Here is a 24,020-nt window from a genome sequence, read left to right as displayed (position 1 = left end):
GAAACAACTTCACCCATGTCACAAATAAGTGAATTAGAAATCATATCAAGTCAATACACAAGAGGAAACTTTATTTAAAAATTAATAGCTGAAAACAATAATTAGATGAAGAGATGAAGAAGGTAGCAAAAATGCTATTTTACCCATTAGATTGGCAAAAATTCAAAAGGACAGCAATCTCCAGCAATCTCAATGTGAGGCTCTACTTTATACCAATTTATTTGAAAGGCACCAACATATTAGGATACATACAGGGGGCTGTTTATTGTGGCCCAGCTTACCGTGGCGGAAAAAGCTGAAATAGAGGAATGGCCGAATAAATACCAAAATACCAAAAAGTATGGGTTAGATCTATGTGTTGACTTAAAGGGATGCCCATAATATTTTAAGTGGAAAAGAACACACTGCAAAGCAATATGTATAATATGATTTCATGGTTATTTTTAAAAAGAAACAGGCAAAATCTCTTATAGGTTATATAGGTAATATACTATGCATATACATATTATATTCACACACACTCTAAATAATAATGTATTCCCATTACTTGGAAGCCTGATTTTAGAGAGGATTTCAAGAAGAACGAGTGAAAAAAAAGAGAGAAAGAAGATTGATTCCTCATTAAATATTAACTTTTCTCCCTAAATCTTGGAGTGAAACTGCAGCCAGTTGTTTCCGTGTCTGTGTACTCCTGGCTCACCACAGCCTGCCGCAGGGTCAGCGTGAAACAGTTCAGGAAGCAGAGTGTGTGATAACAACACACAATTCAGCAGACGGTGCTTTGGGGGCCCGGGAAGCTTCGTACCAAATCACAGGCAGTGCCTGGCCACCCTCTCACCCTGCCAGCCCAAGCTGGTGTCTCCTGTTTGCTCCTAAAGCTGCACAAGGGGGATCAGGACAGAATGGAAACGCTAGGGGCAGGCACGCGCAGAGCGAGGTATCTGTGGGCCTCGCTGCATCAGAAGAGGGCAGAGGACCTGTAAAAAGAAACACATTTAGCTTGAGATGGAACATTTGTTTTCCGACGTCTGAAGGGCTGTGCTAAAGGGGCCTTAGACTTTAACATATAGCGCCTTAGAAATAAGATAGAGAGAAGAGGTTATGAGGAGGCAGATTTCAGCCCAGTGTAAGCAAAAACCTGCTAAGATTCCTTGACCTCTAATTTTCTCTTCTGTAAAGTGAGAGGAATACCACATACTTTAAAAAGGGGCATAGAGATGCTCTGAGGAACAGATGGGCAAACTGTAAGCCAGCAATGTGTCAACTGGAAAGCACATTACATGTACATGGAGAGTTAAAAAACTCTGGGTGCTCTATCTGGCTGCACCCCTGATTGATCCAATCACAGCCTCTGGGGGTGGAGCTCAGGAAGTGGTCATTTTTAAACTCTTCTCGGCTCATCCCATTGGATAGTTCCATGGAGAACCACTGACCTGAAAGAATTACTAGTTGTATCCCAGGTGGTTGTGGGAAAAGTAGATTTCACCCCAGGTAGATCTGGGGTCCAATTTATAAAAATGCCCATTAATCGGTGAATTGGAGCAAATGGTTAGAGCTGACCAGCTCTGCAGTGAAATACAGACCACGTAGCCATTCCAGAGCGTGAGTAACCTTGAAGATGGTTTAAGGCAGTGGTTCTCAACCTTGGCTGCCCATTAGAATCACCTGGGAGTCTTCTCGAATGAGGCCCAGAAATCAGGATTTTAAAAAGATTCCCAGGTGATTCTAATGGGCAGCCAAGGTTGAGAACCACTGGTTTAAGGAATATTTGTCTCCTTACAGTCTCACCTCTTTCCCCCAAAAAGATCCAAGATGGAAAGATAAGGGCAACACAACTGATGAAGCGAATGCTTGTGGACTTTGGGGTTCTGCCACATCAGCTGTGGGCTGATGTTACTGTATATGACTTTATTACCCATGACCTTGTTCATAACCTGTAATTGACTGAATGCACTCATTAAATAATTAAAGCCTAGAGAGTGATTCTTAATGACAGGCCACAGAGTACCGCTCTTGCCCATTTCCCGCTTGTTCCAGTTATATCAGGGACGGTTAGGTTGTCATGCTGGTGGCACTGAGCAGGGCAAGGGTGGGGACACATAACAAGGATATAGAGGAGGGGAGAGGTGGTAGGCCACGCATTAAGAGACAGACAAATGTAAGGCTCTTTACTTTCCTCCTCCCCGCTTCCCAGTGCTGGCTCCCCAAGAAAAGAAATTAAGGCTAAAATCCCAAACATGACTGCCTACATCCACATGGGAGAGGAATGATTTCAAAGCAGCATTGCCAAAAAGATGATGAATTGTAATGAATCAGCCGAGTGACTCAGCAGCTAACGAAGAGCTAATCTAGAGTGTTTGGGCGAGGGACGCGTGGTCCTGCTTGGGGCTGTGGTCAGTCCTTTCTGGTATGGGCAGGCCCAGGGCTGAGCCCCTGGCTGCAAGAGAGGCAAGGTCCAGAAGGTCAAAGGACAAGCAATGACAGGGCAGGGAGGTTAGGAATTGTGTGAGGGCTGAACCAGTGGGCCTCTGTGGTTTACTTAGAACAATCGTAATCCAGGGATGCATTTATGCATTTCAAAATTCACACTTTTCCCCTTAAAATTAAATCTTCTGAGCCCTGTTTGCCTTGCAGCCGGAGTAATCAAGTCATCATTCCCAGGGGACCACAGTGTTGGCTGTGAATTATGTTATTTTCTCCTAGTCCCTTCTCCCCCTCCTCCCTTCCCCTCCTTCAGCTGACTAAGGCAGATCTTCTTGCCTGTCCTCCAAAGTTCCACTTTTAAAAATATAATTATCACAGAGTTATGCCTCCTGTGCCAGATGCTGGGGGAGGCGGAGAACAGAAAAGTTACAAGAAGCGCGCTCAGAAACAATTCTTCTGACCTCAGGCATTGACACAGTGAGGAGGAGGCAGAGTCCAGAGAAAATGTAGCTGTTACTGATCATTAGACTTTTTTTAAATTTTAAAGGAAAATAAACCCTCCAGGAAGAAATACTGCTCCAAATTTTCACTGGATTTTTCTCTTCTTCTGGGCTGATGATCTTCTCACACTTGGCATTGTCTCAGGTGAGGGGGAAGGGAGGACCTTAGAGATGATACAAAACAGATTCAGGACCACCCATCCCTGGTCCAGAAGGAACAGAACCCCTGAGGGCAAAGTGACTGGTCCAAGGTCACCCAGCCCCTCAGTGCAGAGCTGAGACTATGGTCAGGATTCCATGTTCAGGTTCCTTCCTTCTTCCCAGGGCCAGAAGCTTTCTCCAGGTTCCCTCCTGAAGAGGGGTGGGGTCCTAGTGGCCCCTAGACTTTGGGCAACCAGGGCCTGGGTCTCAAGCTGTACCTCCAGAATTATAAACAGGAAAACCAGCCCCTGACTATACAGCTCTTCTCTGAACCCTGTCATCTCACAGGGTTTTCAAAACCCGCCACCCACACGAGGCTGCCCACACCTGCCCAGCCCTCCCATCTTCCCCCCACGAGTGAGAGATCCAACCTCCAGCCCCCTGACCTCTCTCCTGGTACTCACACATCCCAGTGGTCCGGAGCAGGTGGCTCTGCTTCTTCCCCAAGAAGTAGCCATATCTGAGGGGCTTCTGGGTGGGTCCCCTCTTTGTCAGGGGTACCGCGATGGCTCCGGTCCCTCTGTCCCCCATCACATCCCTGGACAGAAAGTCAGATAAAAGCTTCCTCCTGGAAGAAGGAACTTGGGACGTAGGGAGACAAGCGAGCCCCTTGGGAAACAGGACTGGTGATTTTCGAGGCTCGGCGCAAGATGAAAATGTGGGGGCCCTTGTTCAAGGGCTGTGAAGAACTGGAAGGCTGCAGGGATAGTGCACCAAACCAAGTGTGGGCTGCAGCGGCCCACTCCCATGCAGCCCATCCTGCTCGGCTGGGTCCCGAGTGGATGGGGACAATACTTGCTTAAAGGCCAGCGATCCGGGAGCCAGGAAGGCCCAGTTCCCCCAAATAAATGCTATGTTTATCCTTCTATACATACTTCTGCCTCCTCTTGGCCAGCCCATCACTGGGATGGTTCGGGAAGTCAGTACTTCATGCTTTCTTCTCTAGCATAACACCCCTCCCCACCCCTCACCCCAGAAAGAGTAGGATTTATGTGGTTGTAAGAGTAGGATTTATTATTTTTCTTCTTTTCTACCTAAATGAAACAAGAGGAGTGGCCTATGTTCAATAGGAAAGATTAACATTCAGTAGGGCTGCAGAACTGCGGTGTTTAATTTGGACCGGGAACAGCCGGGAGCACAGTGGATACCAGGAACCCTGAGGAGAGGGGCGCTGAGCTGGCCCCTCCTGGGGCGCTGTCCTCCAGCTCCGAGTGCCGGGGGAGCTCCAGGGCCTGTCTCCCCTAGAGACTGCGCGGTCTTTCCCGGCGCCGCTGCGCCTCCCCGCGCCCCAGGCGGGTGCTGCACCGGATCTCCTCACCCCCGCACCCGTGCACCCCCGCACCCCCTCCCGCGCCAGCTTCCAGAAAGCTCCCGTGCATTCCCCGGCATTCTTTGGGCGTGAGTCAGGCAGGTTTGCAGCCAGCCCCAAAGGGGGTGTATACGAGGCAGAGCCCTATAAATACGGCGCCGCGCGGCGCTTACCACGCCGCGTCGCCAGGAGGAGCGCACGGGCACCGCTGACCGGTGAGAGGTCCCCACCTTCCCTACCCCTGCGCAGAGCCTCTCCCGGGCAGAAGGACCGATGGGCGGGCGGGCGGGGTGGCCGGCAGGCGAGGAGAGGACGGTCGCTAGTAGTCCTAGGGGTGTCAGAACCGATCTGTGGATGCAGCGGAGGGAGTCTGAGAAGATAGGCAGCCGGAGCCCTATCACCAGGCAGCGGGGCAGAAGGCCAGCTCGCTGGGGGCGGTGCACCGGCTGGGCTCCGGCCCATTAGCTGCAACCACAATGGTCTGGGTAAGTAGGACAGGTGTAAGGAGCCTCTTTTTGCAAAGCTGGGGGAAGCCGAGACTTGGAGAACCGACGTCTATTGCCAGAGGCCCAGGCTGATGAGCGGCAGCGTCTGCCTGCACCTGGGGCCTTTCTGCAGCATCTTCCTTGGAAAGGTACCATCTCCAGGGGTGTTGCCAGCTGGCGTGCGTGAGTCACCTTGTTTGCTTCAGAGTTTTCTAGTTCTCCGGGTAGTGTGCTTATAAGTATGAGGTTTTGATTGAAGTCTATGTTACAACCACATCAATCCTACTCTTTCTGCTTCCGAATGCGCCAGGGAACAGCAGAGGAGAGTCACTCAACCCCCATCAGACGTCAGACGTCTGACTCAACCGGCTCATCGTATAGCTGATACTGTGAGGCCTAGAGAGGCGCAGGGCCTTCTCCACAGATAAACAGCAGGGAGGTGTCAGAATAGAGATTAGAACCAGAGCCACTTGACCTTCCAGAATTTCTGGACCTAATTTTTAAAAAGAGAAGCTGACTGTTATTAGTATTTTTTTAAAAGGGAAAGATTAGGAATTTAAAGGTGCAGCTACAATAAAAGGATGCCCGTGACAGTGTTCATTATAATAGTGGGGAGTTACAATTTACATGTCTAGTCCTGTGGGGTAGCACCACAGAGCATATCAGAAAATGGACTCTATTTACGCGTCCACAAGCACACTCCTGCTTTTAAAGAATAGTTGAGCTAGTGGATGCAAAGAATCTGATTGTATGCAAATGCATAGGAAATAGAAGGAGAGATACCACAGAGGTAATATTTGCCTCTGGATGGTGTGAATTACAGGTGAATTATTTTCTTATTTTTCTTTTTCGGCTTAGTTTTCTGCCCGCGTGGAGGAAGGAGAGTAGGAGCTTGGGCCTTGAGCTTTAAGCCCTGTGGTGTATAAGCTTTGCTTAGATCCCCAAGCCCTCTCCAGGCTCCCTCTGGCTGGGTAAGCCCCCCCTGGGGGAAAGGCTGCCAGGTAAAGGTGGGGAAAAGAGGGCTTTGGGGTGACTTGTCTAATCAGAGCAGTTGCCAGACAGGAGCCCGGGCCAGGAGATGAGAGGGGAGGTGCAAAAAGAGGGCAGGTGCGGCCCTGACCGGCTAGCTCTGTTGGTTAGAGCCGTGGTCAGCAAACTGCGACTCGCGAGCCACATGCGGCTCTTTGGCCCCTTGAGTGTGGCTCTTCCTAAGCCTTAGGAGTACCCTAATTAAGTTAATAACAATGTACCTACCTATATAGTTTAAGTTTAAAAAATTTGGCTCTCAAAAGAAATTTCATTCGTTGTCCTGTTGATGTTTGGCTCTGTTGACTAATGAGTTTGTCGACCACTGGTAGAGCATTATCCCCATACACCACAGTTCCAGGTTCGATTCCTGGTCAGGGCACGTACAAGAATCAACCGATGAATGTATAAATACGTGGAGAGACAAATTGATGTTTCTCTCTCTCAAATCAATAAGTAAATTTTTTAAAAAGACAGGGCCGGTAGCCGTGCAGCCACTGTCCTAGCGCTGTCCTGGGACTGGCATTATCAATGTCACCTGTGCGCATGTTAGCACGGCAGACTCAGCGTCAGGGTTATCGCAAGACCCGCCCTCTGCTCTCCGGTGATTCATAGGTGCTCGAAAGCAGCAGGTCCTTTCACTAAGGCAAAGCCACACAGTCCGGGAGGGACCGCAGGCGGCCTCTGTGTGTCCACTTCTGTTCCTCTGCGCCTCTCCAAACCGCCGCCTGCCCCCACTCCCCTGAGGGCCCTGCCAGTGCTCACACTCGGTCCTACATCAAACTGTGACGTAGTCGGAACTCACTACGGTCCTATAAGACCTTGTGTTTGCAGAACACATTCACATCTCGGAGGTCTACATCAGGCCCATTTCACAGACGAAGGAACTCACTATGGTCCTATGAGACCTTGTGTTTGCAGAACACATTCACGTCTCGGAGGTCTACATCAGGTCCATTTCACAGACGAAGGAACTCACTACGGTCCTATGAGACCTTGTGCTTACGGAACACATTCACATCTCTGAGGCCTACATCAGGCCCATTTCACAGACGAAGAAACTGACGCTCAGAGACTTAAGTGGCTTGGTGTCAAGGAAAGAACACTGGACTAGGGGTTCAGGAGAGCTGGGTTCTCGTCCTGGGGTTGCCACAAGCTTGCTGGGGGCCTTGGGGAGCCCCATTCTTTCTCTGGAGCAGAGGGATCGAGCAGAAGACTGATCTTTTTCCTGGCTCTGACGTCAATGGCTCCCCATGAAGCCCAGGCTCCAGTTGGGAGACCCTGTACTGGCTGCTGGGTTTCTGGACTCCTCATCCAGTGCTCTTGCCTTTCGTCACCCTCCCTCCCCTTTCTTCAGGGCCCAAGGCCCTGTCTTCTGGACTTCTCGGAAGTCATTGCTACCAGGGACCTCGCCTGGAATGGTATATTTTGCTGGCTTTCTCTCTCTGGCGTGACAAAGGCTCTGTCCCTGCTTCAGGCGTTTCAGGCCTCAGTGAGCAGCTAGGGCAGAGCTTGTTAGACCCGGACCTGCCTGCGGGCCTGACATCGCGCCCTGGCCCAGCCGCCCACCTGTCTTCGGGAAAGGCGAGGACCCACTCTTCCCTCCGTGATGCTCATGCACTTTGTGCAGCTGGTTGGGGAACCACCATCGGCTGCCCTACTAATTACTTTCCTGGAGAGGCTTGCCTTAGGAATGTTCCGCCATGCATCCCAGGTGGGCCTGCACAACTTTTGAATGTGCACAACTTCAGGAAGGGGGCACCCCACTCCCCATTCTGTTGTGGGAAATGGGTGCGTTCAGATAAGCAGCTGGTGGGGGGTAGGTTACAGGGGGGAGGGGTGTCTGCTTATGCAACAACTTCAGCTTCTGGGAAAGGGTCTATTATGTAAGACTGGCTGTCCCCAGGCTCAGGGCAGCCGGCCCAGAGTGGTGGCAGGAACACCTTGGCAGGGCACCCCGCTGTGGATTAGAGGGACGAGGCCACGTGAAAGGGCCTGGCAGAGCGGAGGCCATGTCCTCGCAGAGGGACTGCTCCTGGGGAGGCATCAGGGCCCCAGCACCCCTGCGTCCCAGTGTTAAGCCTTTGACGTTGCCCTTCCCTATCTACTTCCCGAAGACAGTTTTCTTTCCTTCCTGGCTCCACTCTTTGTTTATACCCACACTGGGGATGACAAATGGATTTATTCTCCTGCGCCAACCCAAAGGGTTGGCCATCGGTGCCTCAGACACTTGAAACCAGTTTTAGGTGGTGCTGAGGCGCAGTGGGGAGACGTGCTGTGATTGGTTGGTGATGCCCGCTGGGGCAGGATTAGTGATGCCCTTGGGGGCGGTGGGGCTCTGGGAGGCAGTCCCCCCTCGATGGAGGGACAGGAGAGGGCCCGCTGATGATCCAAAAGCGGTGTTTTCAGGGTTTGTTTCATATGAGCAGGTGCCCTCAGATAGACCCCTTTCTGGGTGCAGAAAGTGCGTGCGTCTTGCTCAGGCATATTTAGCTACTATGCAGGAGGTAGGGAGGAAGGCCTGGACTGGAGCCCAGGGCGCTGACTCCAGAACTCTGGCTTCTTTTGTGTTGGGCTGCTGTCTTGCGGTTCCTCCCTGTACCCACTGCCTCCACTTTCTTTTGAAAATGTAGAAATGAAGCAGTGCCAGTTGAGAGGGGATAGCTAATGGCCAGGCCTCTGTGGGGCTCCTGGGAAGCTGCTGCAGGCGGCAGGCTGGGCCAGAAACCAGCAGGCTGTCTAGCCGTTACCATGACAGTCTCCTGTTCTCCACAAACAGAGGCGTGCTGCGAGTCCAAATCGGAGGCAAGATGAAGGCTCTGCTGCTCTTGGTGGGGCTGCTGATGACCTGGGAGAATGGGCAGGTGCTGGGCGCCCCGGCCGTCTCACAGAGAGAGCTCCAGGGTGAGTAGACCAGAGGCCTCCCCCCCCCTCCCCCTTGCACACTCCTTCCCTAACAGGGCCCCAAGGGTTAAAGGCCACTTTATCCTGTGCATGAAGTCAGGTTTGCTGGGCCCTGCCCCTCTCTGAGCCTCCTCCCCCCCCCCCCCCCCCCCCCAGCCACCTAGCCCAGGCTCTTTGTGGTCAGGTTGGCTTCTAGGCATTTTCAGGTGTATCGCCGGCCTCTTCTGGCTGCTGGGTCTCATTCGCCGGTTCCCTTTCCAGTCTGTACAGCCCGGTACCCACACCTCCTCCATGAAGGTCCATAAAGCCTGGACCATTTGAGTCTTTGGGGAGCTCCCGTTTTTGAGTTTCGTAGCATTTAGTACATGTATCTCCACCTTCCCACCCAGGAACCCATGCTCCGTATTCTCTGCTCGTAGGGAAGGAGAATTATGGTTTAAAGGGAAGCTGTCATCCTTCAGAGCCCAGCTGGTGGTCCCCTCTTCTCCTAAAACCCATCCTCCCTCCAGCCCACTCTCATCCTCCTAGCCGAGCGACCCTCTGGGTCAGCCGTGGGCAAACTACGGCCCGCGGGCCGGATCCGGCCCATTTGAAATGAATAAAACTTAATAAAAAAAAAAAAAGACCGTACCCTTTTATGTAATGATGTTTACTTTGAATTTATATTAGTTCACACAAACACTCCATCCATGCTTTTGTTCCGGCCCTCCGGTCCAGTTTAAGAACCCATTGTGGCCCTCGAGTCAAAAAGTTTGCCCACCCCTGCTCTGGGTAATAGTTACAAACCCCAGCCTTGAGATCAGACCCGGGTATGAGTCTGGCCCTGCCGCTCCCCTGCTGTGTCAGCCTGGGCAGGTGTCGTGACCTCACTCTGGAGTGCGGACGATGAGAGGGCCGGGGGTTAAAGGACACGCACATGAGGTGTCTGGCCCAGCCCTTGCCCCGGGGCTGGTGCTTCGGTGATATCGTCTCCATGCGTTTGTCACATGGTGTTATGTCTTGGTCACAGTCTGCGCGAGGAACAGTGCTACTAATTCATCTTTGGGTCTCCATCACTATGAATTGGAGAAAAGAAGTTCAGATGTTTGGTGAAACTGAATTCCAGAAAGACTTGTATCCAAGAGAATAACATTTCCCATTTCGATGTGTAAGCGCTTACTCTTCCAGGATTTCTTTTTTCCCTGGGAAATTTTCTTCTGTGGCTGGGCAGGCTCGGCGTGCAGCCCGAAGGGAGTTCGTGCCTCTATCCCTCCTCTGGGGTGTGCCTGCCCCAAGTATGGGGCACGGCTCCAGTGTTTTGGACAGGTTCAAGCCTTGGACTGAGGAGAGGCACAGTCCTCTCGTTGCCACGTGCAAGTCCCAGCTGGAGGGCAGAGCCTTCCCAGCACAATTAGCCAACAGCTATAGTTGTGAGCTTGAACCTATAGTCCAGCGGTTCTCAACCTGTGGGTCGCGACCCCTTTGGCGGTCGAACGGCCCTTTCACAGGGGTCGCCTAAGACCATCCTGCGTATCAGATATTTACATGATGATTCATAACAGTAGCAACATTACAGTTATGAAGTAGCAACGAAAATAATTTTATGGTTGGGTCACAACATGAGGAACTGTATTTAAAGGGCCAGAAGGTTGAGAACCACTGCTATAGTCCAAACACGTGGCCCCACGTGCCTGTGTGATAGAGTTCAGGTGCGTGTAGTTGAGTAGGGTTGAAACCAATGAGAATGTTGTTAACATCTTGATTGCGCCCCTCCTCTGCCTCGTGGCATCTGCTATAAAATAAAGACACGGCTGTGGGTGCTGGCGCTGTCTCCTCATCAGGGAAGCAGCGTCCCACCGAGACCCAGCTTTCATTCTCTTGTCTGTTTTTTCTAAGCCTTTCACCTCTCCCCCCCCCCCCCCCCCCACTCAGGGTCACTGAACCAGGCTGAGCTGGCATGGCACATAAGGCGCCCTGGGGCTGAGTCTGCCATGGCCGTGCCGGCGCCCCACACCGAGGGTTTGTGTTTGTGAACAGTTGGTGCCCTGGATTCCGGGACTCTGGGTCCACAGTGAGCCCTGTGATGGGAACCTGAGTCAGGGAAAGCTGGGGCCCAAAGGCTGCCTGCCAGGGGTTTCCCAGCCTGGAAGCCCCTGCACCCACTGCCTTTCTGACCATTCCAGCTGGTTCCAGGCTTATATCCCCCAGCGCCATCTCTTCCTCTGGCCTCATTCTACTTCCCTGCCCTTCTCTTGCAGAAATGTCCACCGAGGGGAGTAAGTACGTTAATAAGGAAATTAAAAATGCCTTCAAGGAGGTGAAACACATCAAGTCTCTAATAGACCACACCAATGATGAGCGCAAATCACTGCTCATCAGCTTGGAAGAAGCCAAGAAGAAGAAAGAGGTAAGGAAGAGCCAGGCGCCCCGTGGCCCTGCTTTGACGCCCCCTGCTGGAAGGGGGCAGGGAGGGGTCCTGGCTTCTCCTGGAGTGTCCTGCTGGGTTGCCACGTTGGCCCTCTGTCTTTCCAGGGCTGTGTCACCTGACACTGGGACCGTGGTTAAGAAATAGGGAGGGTTTATTTGCTTTTGAAAGCCTCAAAGGGTGAGATCTTGGATCTGCTTTTGTTACCAGCCTGGCTCAGGGCCTGATACCCAGATTCACTTCAATAGATTTTTCCAAACCCTGACTATGGGCACGCTCTGAGGCAGGCTTTGGATATGGTCTGTCATGGGGTAGGAGGGGGGAAGGTGCCCTACTTTCAGAAAGCTTATCTAGTAGGGGCGATACCTTGGGATTAAGGCAGGCACACACTGTGTTGCCTCAATGTCTTTCTAGAGTTCTGAACTGCTTCATAAAATAAACAGCTAAGTCCAATAGTGAACTTAGTAGCTCTAGGCTGCGCTTAATGAGTCAACAGAACTAAAACACTATAATTCAATGAACAATTTATTTTAAAAAATCAAGAGTCTTCTTAAGGGCATCCTAAAAACCTACTCCCATTGCCATCCTACCCCCTAATGAAGGAGATGCTAAGATCAGGCCACCTGCCACCTTCATTATCCATAATGCATAGTAAAAGCATTTTAAAGGCTCTGGAAAGTTCTGCAGTAGAGCATCCTATGTAGGAAAAACCGGGGTGGGGGGCAAGAGGAGAATGGGGGACATCTGTGATAGTGTCAACAATTTAAAAAAAAGAAGAAAAACCTATGTAACTTCATTCAGCCCAGTGTTTTTCCAATCAAGTTGAACAGGAAGCCCAGTTTTATTTTTCTTGACAGCTTTTAGCACCATTTCACGGGAGCCACTTAAGGAAATGCTGGCCCGGGTGCAGCTCTCACTTTCTTTGAGATTTTGTGTCCGTCCTCGGCCTCAGTGTTAATTCTCACCATTCTATGAGAAGCCTCACGTCGCTCATGTGGGAGGGGCAAGTCTCCTTCTCGAATTTTTTGGGTTAATGTTGGAGTTTGATATTTGACAATCCAGATTTTATAGTAAAGCTCATCAAGTTTGGAAAAAGGATTCCATTTACTTCTTAGTTGAAGACTATGTGAACCGGAAAGAAAGGAGGTGACCAGCAGAGCTGACGCTTGCGAATTGGCTCAGTGGAAGGCGGCTTTCCCCAGCACAGAGCAGGGAACGCCTCCTGGTCAGACCTTCAGAGCGCCTTCATGCTCTACTTCATTCTTCTTTGAAGAGTAACACGCTCATTCATCAAGATTTTAATATAGAAAAAAAGCAGAGGAGGAAAAGATTTTCTGTAATCCTTATACTTAAGGACATTTCACTGTTAACATTTGGTCTGTTTCTTACTAGTTATTTCCCTCTATGCTTTTTTGACAAATCAGGAATTTTTAATGTGAAAAATGCTTACTATAATACTACAACTTAACATAAACATCCCTTGGAGTGCTGTACTTATCCACCCTTCGTATGTCCCACAATTCGCTTAACTTGTCCCCTAGTTTTACATCTGAATTAATTCTAGGTTGTTGGTTGTTTTGTTTATTTGTTTTTTTGCCATAAACACATATGGAAACAAAGATCTTTAAGCATAAGGGTTTTTCCTTTATTGCAGGAACTCCTTGGCATAAATTCGTATAAAACTATGGGGTCAGATGACAGGGCACATTAGAGAGTTTGGGTGATCGTGCTGACTTTGACTTTGAAAGCTGGCCTATTCCGGTTGCATGCCAGGGACCATGGTCCCAACAGATTCTAAGATCCAGGGAGCCTCCAGGAGCTTTGGATGATGACCTTTAGACACCAGAAGTTGAGCATAGAAAGTGAAGTATAAGTGAGAGGCAAATCCTGGGGTAGAGACTCTAAGTGTGTGTCAGAGAAGATGTCCACACAGGGTCTACTGGCCGGGGAGGACTAAGGAACAGTTGGGTTTTGAAGATGAAAGGATCTTTAAAGCTAGGTGGGCAAGGAAGAGGGAACACGGGAGCCAGAGCTGGGGTGGAAATGAGCACACCGTGTGGCCAGACGTGGGAAGTCGGCCTGGGTGGAGGGCCAGCATCACCGTGCGTGCGTGCTGGCGGAGGGTGCAGCCTGTGAGTTCTGCGTGGCTGACCTGGCTTTGTGTCCCGCTGTAGGATGCCCTAACTGATACCAAGGATACTGAAATGAAGCTGAAGGCGTCCCAGGAAGTGTGCAATGATACCATGCTGTCCCTCTGGGAGGAGTGTAAGCCCTGTCTGAAGCAGACCTGCATGAAGTTCTACGCGCGCGTCTGCAGGAGCAGCTCAGGGCTGGTTGGCCGGCAGGTGAAATGGGGAAGCGCTGTGGAGTGCAGCCTAGGCTCTGAGTGGGGAATGGGGAGAACCTGGTGAAACATGTTTCTGTTATTCTACACCCAATTCCAACGTGTGCGAGTTCTCGCACCCCAGCTGGGTGTCCTATAATTCAACTCAATTCTGACACTATCTACCTGGAGATAGCCTCAGATCCCACAGGTTAAGGACTCAGTCCCACAAGACTGTCCCACACCCCCTTGAGGTGCTAATCACATGTCCAGGTTGTCACCTGTGCTTCTGACTGTTGCGCTATAGATTGGAGGTTTCAACAACCCCCTCCTTAATTGATTTGCTAGAGTGGCTCATGGAACTCAGAGAAACATTTTACTTCTTAAATTACAGGTTTATTATAAAAGGAACAGCCAAAATGGAAGAGATGCATAGGGCAGGGCAAAGGGGCAGGTAGCTCCCGCGCTCTCTCCAGGTGCACCACTCTCTCCACATCTCTATGTGTTCAACAGCCCCACACACTCTGGGAACTTGTCCTTTGGGGTTTTCATGGAGGCTTCATTAACATCAGCAACATTGGCCATTGGAGATTGATTCAACCTCCAGCTCCTCTCCCCTCCCTAGAAATCAGAGTGTGGGACTGAAAGTTTCAAGCTTCTAATCAAGGTTCCCTTCCCCAGCCTTCATCCTTACGAGTTTTTTTCTAAAAGTCACCTCATTAAAATCATAAAAGATACCTTTATTGTTCTCATCATGGGAAATTCAAAGGGTTTTAGGAACTCTTTGTTAGAAAGGGTCAAAGACCAAATAAATATTTTTCTTATTATAATTAAAATGCCACAGCTTCATTTCACAGATGCAATTGATTAGTTCTGGCTGCGTTTGCGCCCAGAGTGCCATTATCAGTTGGTAAAGTCTGTGATAAGTGCAGAAATACAGTCATGAAAAGCACCTGTGCCAGGTATTTGCCACCTCTTAGAAGACTCTTATCTAGCAGTTATTAGCTGGATTACATAAATCACGTCATGGTATGGCACAGCCCTGTGTCCACTTAGATGGAAGGAATTAAGGATTTTTAGTACATTAATGTGGATTCCATCCTTCCCTGTGAGCCTGGTTAACCGGGATTCAAATTTTGCTACTCACTGAAGACATACCAATTGGTCTTTGGCTGAGCAGGGGTGGGGGTCATTAGTGGCCAAAGAAAACCACAGAGAGTCTCAAGAGATGAGCCTTGTGACTCTGGAGCAGCGGTTCTCAACCTGTGGGTCGCGACCCCTATGGGGGTCGAACGACCCTTTCACAGGGGTCGCCTAAGACAGTGGTTGGCAAACTGCGGCTCGCGAGCTACATGCGGCTCTTTGGCCCCTTGAGTGTGGCTCTTTCACAAAATACCGACTTTTGTGCATGGGCCACGAAGTTTCAATCACACTGTACGTGCGCGCCCACACGTGATATTTTGTGGAAGAGCCACACTCAAGGGGCCAAAGAGCCGCATGTAGCTCTCGAGCCGCAGTTTGCCGACCACTGGCTAAGACCATCGGAAAACATATTTTTGATGGTCTTAGGAACCGAGACACCGCTCCTCTCTCCGTCTCCAGGCGGGTCCGCCCACATGCAGATATACCCACATACGAGTGCCCGGCGTATTAAAGGGTCGCGGCATTAGGAAGGTTGAGAACCACTGCTCTAGAGCCTCACGGGTCTTCCTAAACTCTGTTGGGATGGGTAGACTGGAAGGGCACTGGCCTGACAGTTCAGAAACCAGGGAGCCAGTCTCAGGGGGGCCTTCAGTCACAGGCTGTGTGACTCCGTGGAGACCAAAGTGCAGTGAGGAGGAGCTGGGCCTGGCCCGTCTCAACAAGAGGGAGGTGCAGGAGGTTGGGACCCTCGTGAGCTTCTCCTCACTGTTCCGCATTCTGCCTGCCGCAGCTGGAGGAGTTCCTGAACCAGAGCTCTCCCTTCTACTTCTGGATGAACGGTGACCGCATCGACTCCCTGCTGGAGAATGACCGGCAGCAGGCCCACGTACTGGACACCATGGAGGACAGATTCGAAAAGATGTCCAGTATTATGGATGAACTTTTCCACAGCAGTTTCTTCAACCGGGAACCCCTGGATCCCTACCACTTTCCACCCTTCGGCTCATCCCCAAGGAGGCCTCCCTTCTTCAGTCCCAAGACCCGCTTTGCCCGAAACTTAATGTCTTTCCCCATGTTTGGAATCCCAAACTTCCAGGACATGTTCCGGCCCTTCTTTGACATGATACACCAGGCCCAGCAGACCATGGATAGCCAACTCCAGGAACCTCTCTTCGAGTTTCCAATGATGGAATTCCCGGAAGGTTAGAAAGATGTCTCCTTCCCCCTAAGAAGGGATGGGAACAACAACTTGTTGAAAAACCCATTAGATGCTAAGAACTTGGTATGTGTCGTCTTGATTTCCCCCCCAGCACCTCTGTAAAGGTGATATTAACCCCATTTAAGGAGGAGAAAACAGCGACGGAGAGATGGAGGGTTGAATCCAAAGTTTTGCAGCTGGTAAAATAGGACCTGGTCAGATCTAGCTCTGCAGGACTTGGAGTTTACCATGCCCCTTCCAGCAACTATTGGGCATTGGATTGACTCCTGCCTCTAGAGAACCAGACCCCTTTCTCTTGGGAACCCAGGTGGTTGTCTGTGGATGCCATATATATATTGGCGACAAATTATTTAGTCTTAAGAAAGCTGTTCATGGCTATAACCTTAGGGTCTGGTAGAGAATGGGCACATAATTAATATTTTTTGAATGAAGTCTAATATGGACATGAAAAGCCAATACTTTCAGAAATTATTTCCTTCATTGAACCAATCGCTATTGGTTGGCCTACACCAGTGGTCGGCAAACTCATTAGTCAACAGAGCCAAATATCAACAGTACAACGATTGAAATTTCTTTTGAGAGCCAGATTTTTAAAAACTTAAACTATATAGGTAGGTACATTGTTATTAACTTAATTAGGGTACTCCTAAGGCTTAGGAAGAGCCACACTCAAGGGGCCAAAGGGCCGCATGTGGCTCGCGAGCCGCAGTTTGCCGACCACGGGCCTACACCATCTCCTAAAGGCTATAGTTTGACTGGCACCAGGTTTGGCTTCAAATGATGTGGAAATAGAAGAGGGTGTTGAATCGAACCAGCATCTACTGCGTATCCATAATGGGGGGAGTTATAACACTCCTGTGTTATAAGGAGTCTGAAAGGAGGATCCCATTCTGGCCTTCAAGGGGCTTGCTGACTCGCTAGGGGGAGAGAAATGAGTCCGTTAAACGCAGAGCAGATGGGTTATGATGCCAAAGAGAAGTACAAATAGGGGAGTATCGAGGCAAGAGAGGGCTCATTGAGGGAGATGGTGGCGGGGTGCGGGGGCCATACCTAGCCGGGGAAACCCTGGGAACTACCTCCTTGTCCTTCTGCAGGGATCCCTGATCAGAGGCCTGTATCTGCAGCCAACTCCAACCTGCTCTTCCTGCAGAACCAGCTCAAAGGGCCAAGCAGTAGTGTCGAGGGGGTCAGGGACATTGGGGCGGCCCATCACTGTATTGCTCTGTATGGTTCTTCAGCATGACTCCCTCTTCCCCTGTGTGTCTCCAGAAAACAATGATAACCGCACCATATGCAAGGAGATACGTCACAACTCTACGGGGTGCCTGAAGATGAAGGACCAGTGTGCCAAGTGCCAGGAGATCTTGTCAGTGGGTAAGTCTGGGAGCCTTGCACCTGGTACCTCAGTGGGGCTGCCTTTATTGGTCAGATGAAGGGAGTTCAAGTTTCAGCTCTGCTGCTTTCTGGCTGTGGCACCAGGGGAGGTTGTTTGCCTTCTTCCGCCTGGGCCCCTATCTGTAGACAAGGGTTAGGATGCAGAGTTGCCCCTGAAATCGGGAATTGGATAATATACTATTATATAAAGTGCCCACCAAGTCATCCAGCACATGGCCAACAGGAAGTCATGGGAGGGGCTGTTACGCTTTTTTGAAAAGCCATCATCTTTGATTTCCCCATCATTCTTTTCCCAAGGGCCAAGCATAGTAGACATCCTCGTTTTTTCCTGCAGACGGTGACATTTTAAATAGTATGTTTTCGGTTTAGCAAACACCTACCATGTGCCAGGTACTGTTCTAACCACTTTGCAAACAGTTACTAATTTCCTCAAAATGACCCTGAGTTGGGTACAATGAATGTTCCTATCTTACAAAGGTAGAAACTCAGTCAAAGAAAGGTTAAGTAAAATTACAGGACATCCCATGTGGGGGACCTTATTGTTTGATTGTGCTCTTAACCAGCACTTTGGGGTCTGTCTTCAGCACCCCTGGGTTAATGATAATGGTCCCTTAGCCACCCGTGGGTCAGTGATGGTGGTCCCATTGCCTCTGGTGGGTTGATCTCCGAGGCAAAGGAAATCATTCCCCTCGGCTTTATCAGATCTGGACAGTGGCTAGTTTCTTCCTGCTTTGAGATAACAGCTCTAAAAGCATCTAGAAACTTTTTGGCCCGCAATAGTGTGTGCTCAGCAAGAGTTAATGGTTTCCCTTGTAAATAAAGGATCAATGTGGTGGCCGTGCTCTTATTTAATATGTGTGTGTTTGCCAGGGCAGGCCTTCAGAGTCTGGTTAAATATTCTAGCCCCATTCCTGTCATTTTAGAAGCCACTGCAAAATAAATACATGTGTCATAGGAAACTGATGGATGAATACCCAATGTCTCTTGGCCTGTTCCCATACGATATCATCGTTAGAATAGCATAAATGACATGGCACCTCACCACCAGAAAGTTAGTCATGTTAAGGCCAGAAGAAAAGACACACAGCTGCCTAGGCTCAGGTTGGCACCCCTGGCACTGACCTGCATGGTCACTGATCACAGCTTACCTACACAGCCACCTTCTTTTCTACACTGAGGGACACTGATGGCCTCTTATTTAAGGTTCTTGCAAATATCTAAGGAGGCATTGCCCAGGAACTCCAGACTGGGATTTCTCAACCTCTTCACTATTGCCATTTTTGTCCAGATCATTCTTTGTCGTTGGGGGCTGTCTTGTGCCCTGTAGGAGGTTTAGCAGCATCCCTGGCCTCTAACCATTAGATGCCAGTAGCTACCCCCCTCCTGTCAGTCCCCACCCTCTCTAGACTGAGTCGCTGTTCTCAATGACTTTTCTGGTCTTTAAATTATTTCCTGGTAAAAGAGTTAAGGTTATTTATTATCTATCTTTTCTAACCTGGCTTCTTGTTCCTAATTCTGTTTCTTGCCCCACCTAACATTTATTTGATTGTAATACCAATGATGACATTCAATACAATCATTTGATGAAAAGGATTACATATAATCATTTAATAGAAATGATCACCATTCTTTAGTGTGAAAAGATCTCCTTTCCCCTGACTCGTTTGGGTTTGATGTGCTCCCCTTGGAATATTTTTTTAAAATGTAGGGAGAGAAAAAAAGAGTAGTTTTTAGAGATAGCGGGGAGTTGCCAACACTTATCCATCTGGCGCCCTGCAGTGGGCGCTCGCTCAGGCACCAAAAAGAATGAACTCTATCTTCCCTGCTCCACCGGTGAACTTGGTGACCAGCCACGTGGGTGGGTGGGAAGCCAGGACCCCAGCCACCAGCTGCTCTTCTGCTAAATGAAGTCTTGGGGCAGCGTTTCCAACTCTGCAGCTACGGCCAAAAGACAAGCTTGGAGAATTTTCCAGACCACAGACTCCGAATAGGAGGAGCCTAAGATTAGGAGTTAAAAGCCCTGGGTTCAATTCTGGTCCCCCAGATTGTTTATTCTGTAACTTTAGGCAAGTGTGGGTCTCCATTTCATTTTTGGTAAAAAATAAAAATTCATTATTGGTGCCTCTTAGAATATACCTGATTGTTACAGATAACGGACATCCAAGGCACTTATGTGGTATCTGGTACGTGGTGGGTGCCACACAAACGGTAGCTCCACATGACACCCCCCCCCCATCTCCGGAAATGACTCATGGGGGGACGGGGACAGCAGAGTGGCCCTAGATCTGAGCACCCGGAGCAATGAGGTCCAGGCTTCGCCGAGTGGGTCAGCTGCGCTCGCCCCCAGCCGCCAGCGATGTCACTGAGCACGCTGTGTAGTCCAGCCGACAGTTTTCCAGGACGAGGCTTTCTCAGTGAAGGAAGCCACCTGCTGGGCTACATTCTGGGCGACCTCTTTAGGTTGTCACGGGCTGATGACAGACGGTTTGGGGACCGGCAACGGTTTGGGTCCTGGCTCCGTGAACTGATTTCCATCCCGTTTCTTCCCTGTTTGACTTTCCCTTCACGTGGCGGCCTGTTGTGTTTTCTGTCTCGTCTCGGGGCAGACTGCTCGGGCAGCAACCCCGCACAGAACCTGCTGCGCGAGGAGCTGAACAGCTCCCTGGAGCTGGCGGAGAAGTTAGCCAGGCAGTACGACGAGCTGCTGCGGTCCTACCAGCAGAAGATGCTCAACACCTCCGCTCTGCTCAAGCAGCTCAACGAGCAGTTCAACTGGGTGTCCCAGCTGGCCAACCTCACCCAGAGGGAGGACCAGTACTCCCTCCACGTCACCACGGTGAGTCTCTCCGACAGCTGGGACCCAAGGTGCGGCCCGGAGAGGAGGATGTGGCCCTCCCTGGGGGTGAAACGGGAGGAAGACTTAGGCTTTCCATTGAGTGTTTGTCCTGCGGCCGGAAACATCCGACCTTTATGTGCATCATTGCCTGGGAGCCTCATCGCCCAGAGGTGCAATGTCATGACCCCGTTTTATGGATGAGGAGAGTGAGAGAGGTTCGAGGGCTTGGTCAAGGCCAGATGACTGACAGGTGCCTCGCCTGGGTGACGGAGCCTGTCTGCTTGGCTGGGACCCTGTGCTCTTTCCATGAAGCCGCCCCTCCTGCTGTGTGGGCTGGGCACTCGTGAATTGGGGCAGCTTCCTGTGTCCATGATGAAAAGCTCCCCTCCAGCACTGGGAACCTGTAGGAATAGGTTTTTAAATATATTTTTACTGATTTCAGAGAGGAAGGGAGGAGAGCAAGAGAGAGAAACATCAATGATGAGAGCGAATCATTGATCAGCTCCCTCCTGCACACCCCCCACTGGGGATCGAGCCCACAACCCGGGCATGTGCCCTTGACCGGAATCAAACCCGGGACCCTTCAGTCTGCAGGCCGACGCTCTATCCACTGAGCCAAACCAGCCAGGGCTCTAGTTTCTCTCCCTGATTCCTTTTCTACCTCAGCCAGGCCAATGGCTGCCCAAAGGAAACACGGTGGCTTGGAAATCATCTTCCACTCATGGGGCTCCCCCAGGCTGGTCCTTCGCGGTGCCATTTACACCTGCCAAGTGCCTCTGAACAGCGGCACTGCTCTCCAGTGAGGCGTACGCGTGTCCAGATTAGTCAGAAGCAAAGGCGTCACCGGTCCAGATTTAGGCCTGACTTTTGTTGCAAAACGGGTGGAGTTTGGCGGGTGTCTCAGCCCTTCTCCCACCCTCCCTCTGCCCAGGTGGCTTCCCGCGGTTCCGACTCCAGCGTTCCCTCCGGTTTCACGAAGGTGATTCTGACGCTCTTTGATTCCGACCCCATCACCGTGACTGTCCCAGAAGAAGTCTCCATGCACAATCCTAAGTTTATGGAGACTGTGGCTGAGAAGGCTCTGCAGGAATACCGCCAGAGTACCCGGTGAGTGTGCAGGTCTCAGCTACGGTCCTTCCGGGCCCCCCAGGTCCCTGGGAGCCAAAAAAGGCCGAGTACCCAGTCTGGGAACCACGGCCAGAGTCCCGACAGGAGGCCAGGACCATCGAGACCCCTAGTTTTCCTCCGGAGGGAGCTCTTTCTTGTTTGGTAAGAATTTGAGTGTTGGTGAATACGGAGCCCTCACTTTCTCCCCCGCCTCCATTTTTTTTTTTTTCAGGGATAAATGAAATGTGAAGGTTGCTTTTCCAGGTATGGGGTGTCTGAATCCTGCTGCCCCTGAGAGGACCCCCAGACCCCCAGAGGAGAACTCTGCATGTCACCAAGTGACCAGACCCCAGCCTCGGGCCCTCCTGACCCCGCACTCTAATGCCTGCTCCTGCTGATGGGGGAGGGACTTCCCTGCATGCCACTAACTCAATAAAGCTGCCTGTATGCTCTGGAGTGTCCTCCTCTTTTGCTGTTTTTTTTTTTTTTCCTGTCCTCCCACACACCTTCATTTTGCTATAGAAAATAAAAAAGAAGAAGAAGTAGAAAAGAAAAATCAGTGGCTAAAATAGTATGGAGGTATCATAGAGCTGAGAATAAAAGGAGTGTGATGATGAAGCTGACCCAATGGAAGGATTCCCCTCTCTCTCTCTCTCTCTCTCTCTCTCTCTCTCTCTCTCTCTCTATATATATATATATATATATATATATATATTCTCCAATAAAACAGTAATATGCAAATTAACCATCACTCCACCACTCCATCACAAAGATGGTGGCAGCCACAGAGCTGGAGCGGGCAGGAGGCTTGGGTTGCCCCAGGCGATGGAGGAAGCCAAGCTTCCCATCTGCCCTGGCCAGCACTGGGCTCCGCTCAAGGCTACAAAGTTTCAATCATAGAAGATAAATAAATCCCAGAAAAGAAAAGAAAAAAAGTCTGGGAGCTTGGGTCGCCAGGGGGTGTGGCCAGCCTGAAAACGGCCCTCAGCCCCTCACCCATGCTGGCCAGGCACCCCAGTAGGGACCCCCACCCCGAAGGAGGTGTGGCTGGCCTGAAAATGGCCCTCAGCCCCTCACCTAGGCTGGCCAGTCACCCAAGCGGGACCCCCACCCTGATCCGGGACACCCTTCAGGGCAAACCAGCCAGCCCCTACCCCATGTACCAGGTCTCTATCCTATATAATAAAAGGGTAATATGCAAATTGACCCTAACAGCAGAACAACTAGGAATGACTGGTCACTATGACACACACTGACCAGCAGGGGGCAGATGCTCAATGCAGGAGATGTCCCCTGGTGGTCAGTGTGCTCCCACATGGGGAGCTCTGCTCAGCCACAGCCAGGCTGATGGCTGCCAGCACAGAGTTGGTGGTGGGAGCCTCTCCCGCCTCCTCAGCAGCGCTAAGGATGTCCGACTGCAGCTTAGGCCTGCTCCCCGCTGACAAATGGACATCCCAAGCTGCCAGAGGGATGTCTGACTGCCAGCTTAGGCCCGAGCCCCCGGGGAGCGGCCCTAAGCCAGCAGGTGGACATCCCCTGAGGGGTCCCAGACTGCAAGAGGGCACAGGCCAGGCTGAGGGACCCCCCTGAGTGCACAAATTTTTGTGCACCAGGCCTCTAGTGTGTGTGTGTGTGTGTGTCTGTTATTGATTTCAGAGAGGAAGGGAGGGGGGAGAGAGAGATAGAAACATCAGTGATGAGAGAGAATCATTGATCAGTTGCCTCCTGCATGCCCCCTACTGGGGATCGAGCCTGCAGCCTTGGCATGTGCCCTGACCAGGAATGGAACTGCGATCTCCTGGTTCATAGGTTGATGCCCAACCATTGAGGCACACCACCCTGGCAGATTGCTTTCTTTTAGGAAGAGGGGTGTGTTCCGACAGCCAACTAAGAGAAATTTCTGAAAGTGAACCTTTTCCATCCCATTATAGAACTGTTGACGTATCCTGATTGGGGTGAGGGTAATCTCCTGAGGGAATACATTGAAAATTCGTGTGAAGAATGGGTAATAATAACACATAGCTAGTATTTTAACACATAACTGATATTTTTCTTATGGAAACTGTGCTCCCTAAAAGACAAAATGAGGCAGATTCATATTAGTTCTAAGATCTTGGAATCCCTGTGATACCCTCTTGACTGAGGCATTGTTTGCCCACCATCCGTCCATACAAACTTTTTATCTTCCCCTCGGCCACAGGGATTTCTCCTCTTGGGGTTTTTCCTGGGGAATTCACTGCTCAGTCTGAAATACAGCTGAGCTGCAGTACCCTATGCAGCCAGCAGATGGCCCTGATCAACCACGGAGTCTATCTCAAAATAAATCAGCAAGCCCTTCCATTAATGGTTAGATGAATGATCTTCGACTTCATGGAGATTGGCGCTCCTAACCTCCACATCATTCAAGGGTCAGCTGCACTCTGAGCATAGAATTCTTTTTATCAGATGTATACTTCAAATGGGAAAAAAATCTGGCTGCATCTCAGTTTTGTAGCAAAGGCCACATGTAAATTAATAGCCATAATAATTTTAGGTCACCATCCCTTATCTCTCTTTAAAATTATAAGCACCTCTGCCACACACAAACAACAAACTTTAAACCTTAGCTTATGTCCAAAGAAGCTAGTATTTTAGTATTCTTATCAAGGAAATACAGAGTAAAGTTAGTATGATTTACTTAAATGTATATATTTAAGAAAGAAGTCGAAAAAAGTAGGATATTCTTTCCTGGTTGATAAGAATTT

The 24,020-nt window shown here is 50.3% G+C and overlaps 1 protein-coding gene across 2 annotated transcripts; it reads left to right on the top strand.

Moving 5' to 3' along the window:
* Positions 1 to 4,465: 4,465 nt before the first annotated feature.
* CLU (clusterin) lies at positions 4,466 to 21,730 on the top strand. Of its 2 annotated transcripts, none has more exons than XM_081091815.1 (9): positions 4,466 to 4,649; positions 8,725 to 8,849; positions 11,087 to 11,235; positions 13,428 to 13,598; positions 15,510 to 15,921; positions 17,208 to 17,312; positions 19,940 to 20,169; positions 21,101 to 21,276; positions 21,509 to 21,730. In XM_081091815.1, the coding sequence occupies exons 2-9, from the start codon at positions 8,756 to 8,758 to the stop codon at positions 21,516 to 21,518; spliced, it is 1,347 nt and encodes a 448-aa protein (XP_080947941.1). In that variant the 5' UTR covers positions 4,466 to 4,649; positions 8,725 to 8,755; the 3' UTR covers positions 21,519 to 21,730. The 2 variants fall into 2 exon arrangements, with proteins under 2 accessions (XP_080947941.1, XP_080947942.1); XM_081091816.1 differs by lacking the exon at positions 4,466 to 4,649 and adding an exon at positions 4,724 to 4,919.
* The last annotated feature ends 2,290 nt before the right edge of the window (positions 21,731 to 24,020 follow it).

Source organism: Myotis nattereri (genome assembly GCF_964212035.1).
Source record: "Myotis nattereri genome assembly, chromosome: 5".
Taxonomy (NCBI): domain Eukaryota; kingdom Metazoa; phylum Chordata; class Mammalia; order Chiroptera; family Vespertilionidae; genus Myotis; species Myotis nattereri.
This window is presented reverse-complemented; position numbering and strand designations above follow the sequence as displayed.

Bases quoted from the DNA above. Each gene is read 5' to 3' on its own strand.
- CLU (XM_081091815.1), top strand. From the start codon at position 8,756: ATGAAGGCTCTGCTGCTCTTGGTGGGGCTGCTGATGACCTGGGAGAAT. The intron at 13,599-15,509 runs GTGAAATGGGGA...TGCCTGCCGCAG, and splicing joins CAGGGCTGGTTGGCCGGCAG to CTGGAGGAGTTCCTGAACCA. The intron at 17,313-19,939 runs GTAAGTCTGGGA...GTCTCGGGGCAG, and splicing joins CCAGGAGATCTTGTCAGTGG to ACTGCTCGGGCAGCAACCCC.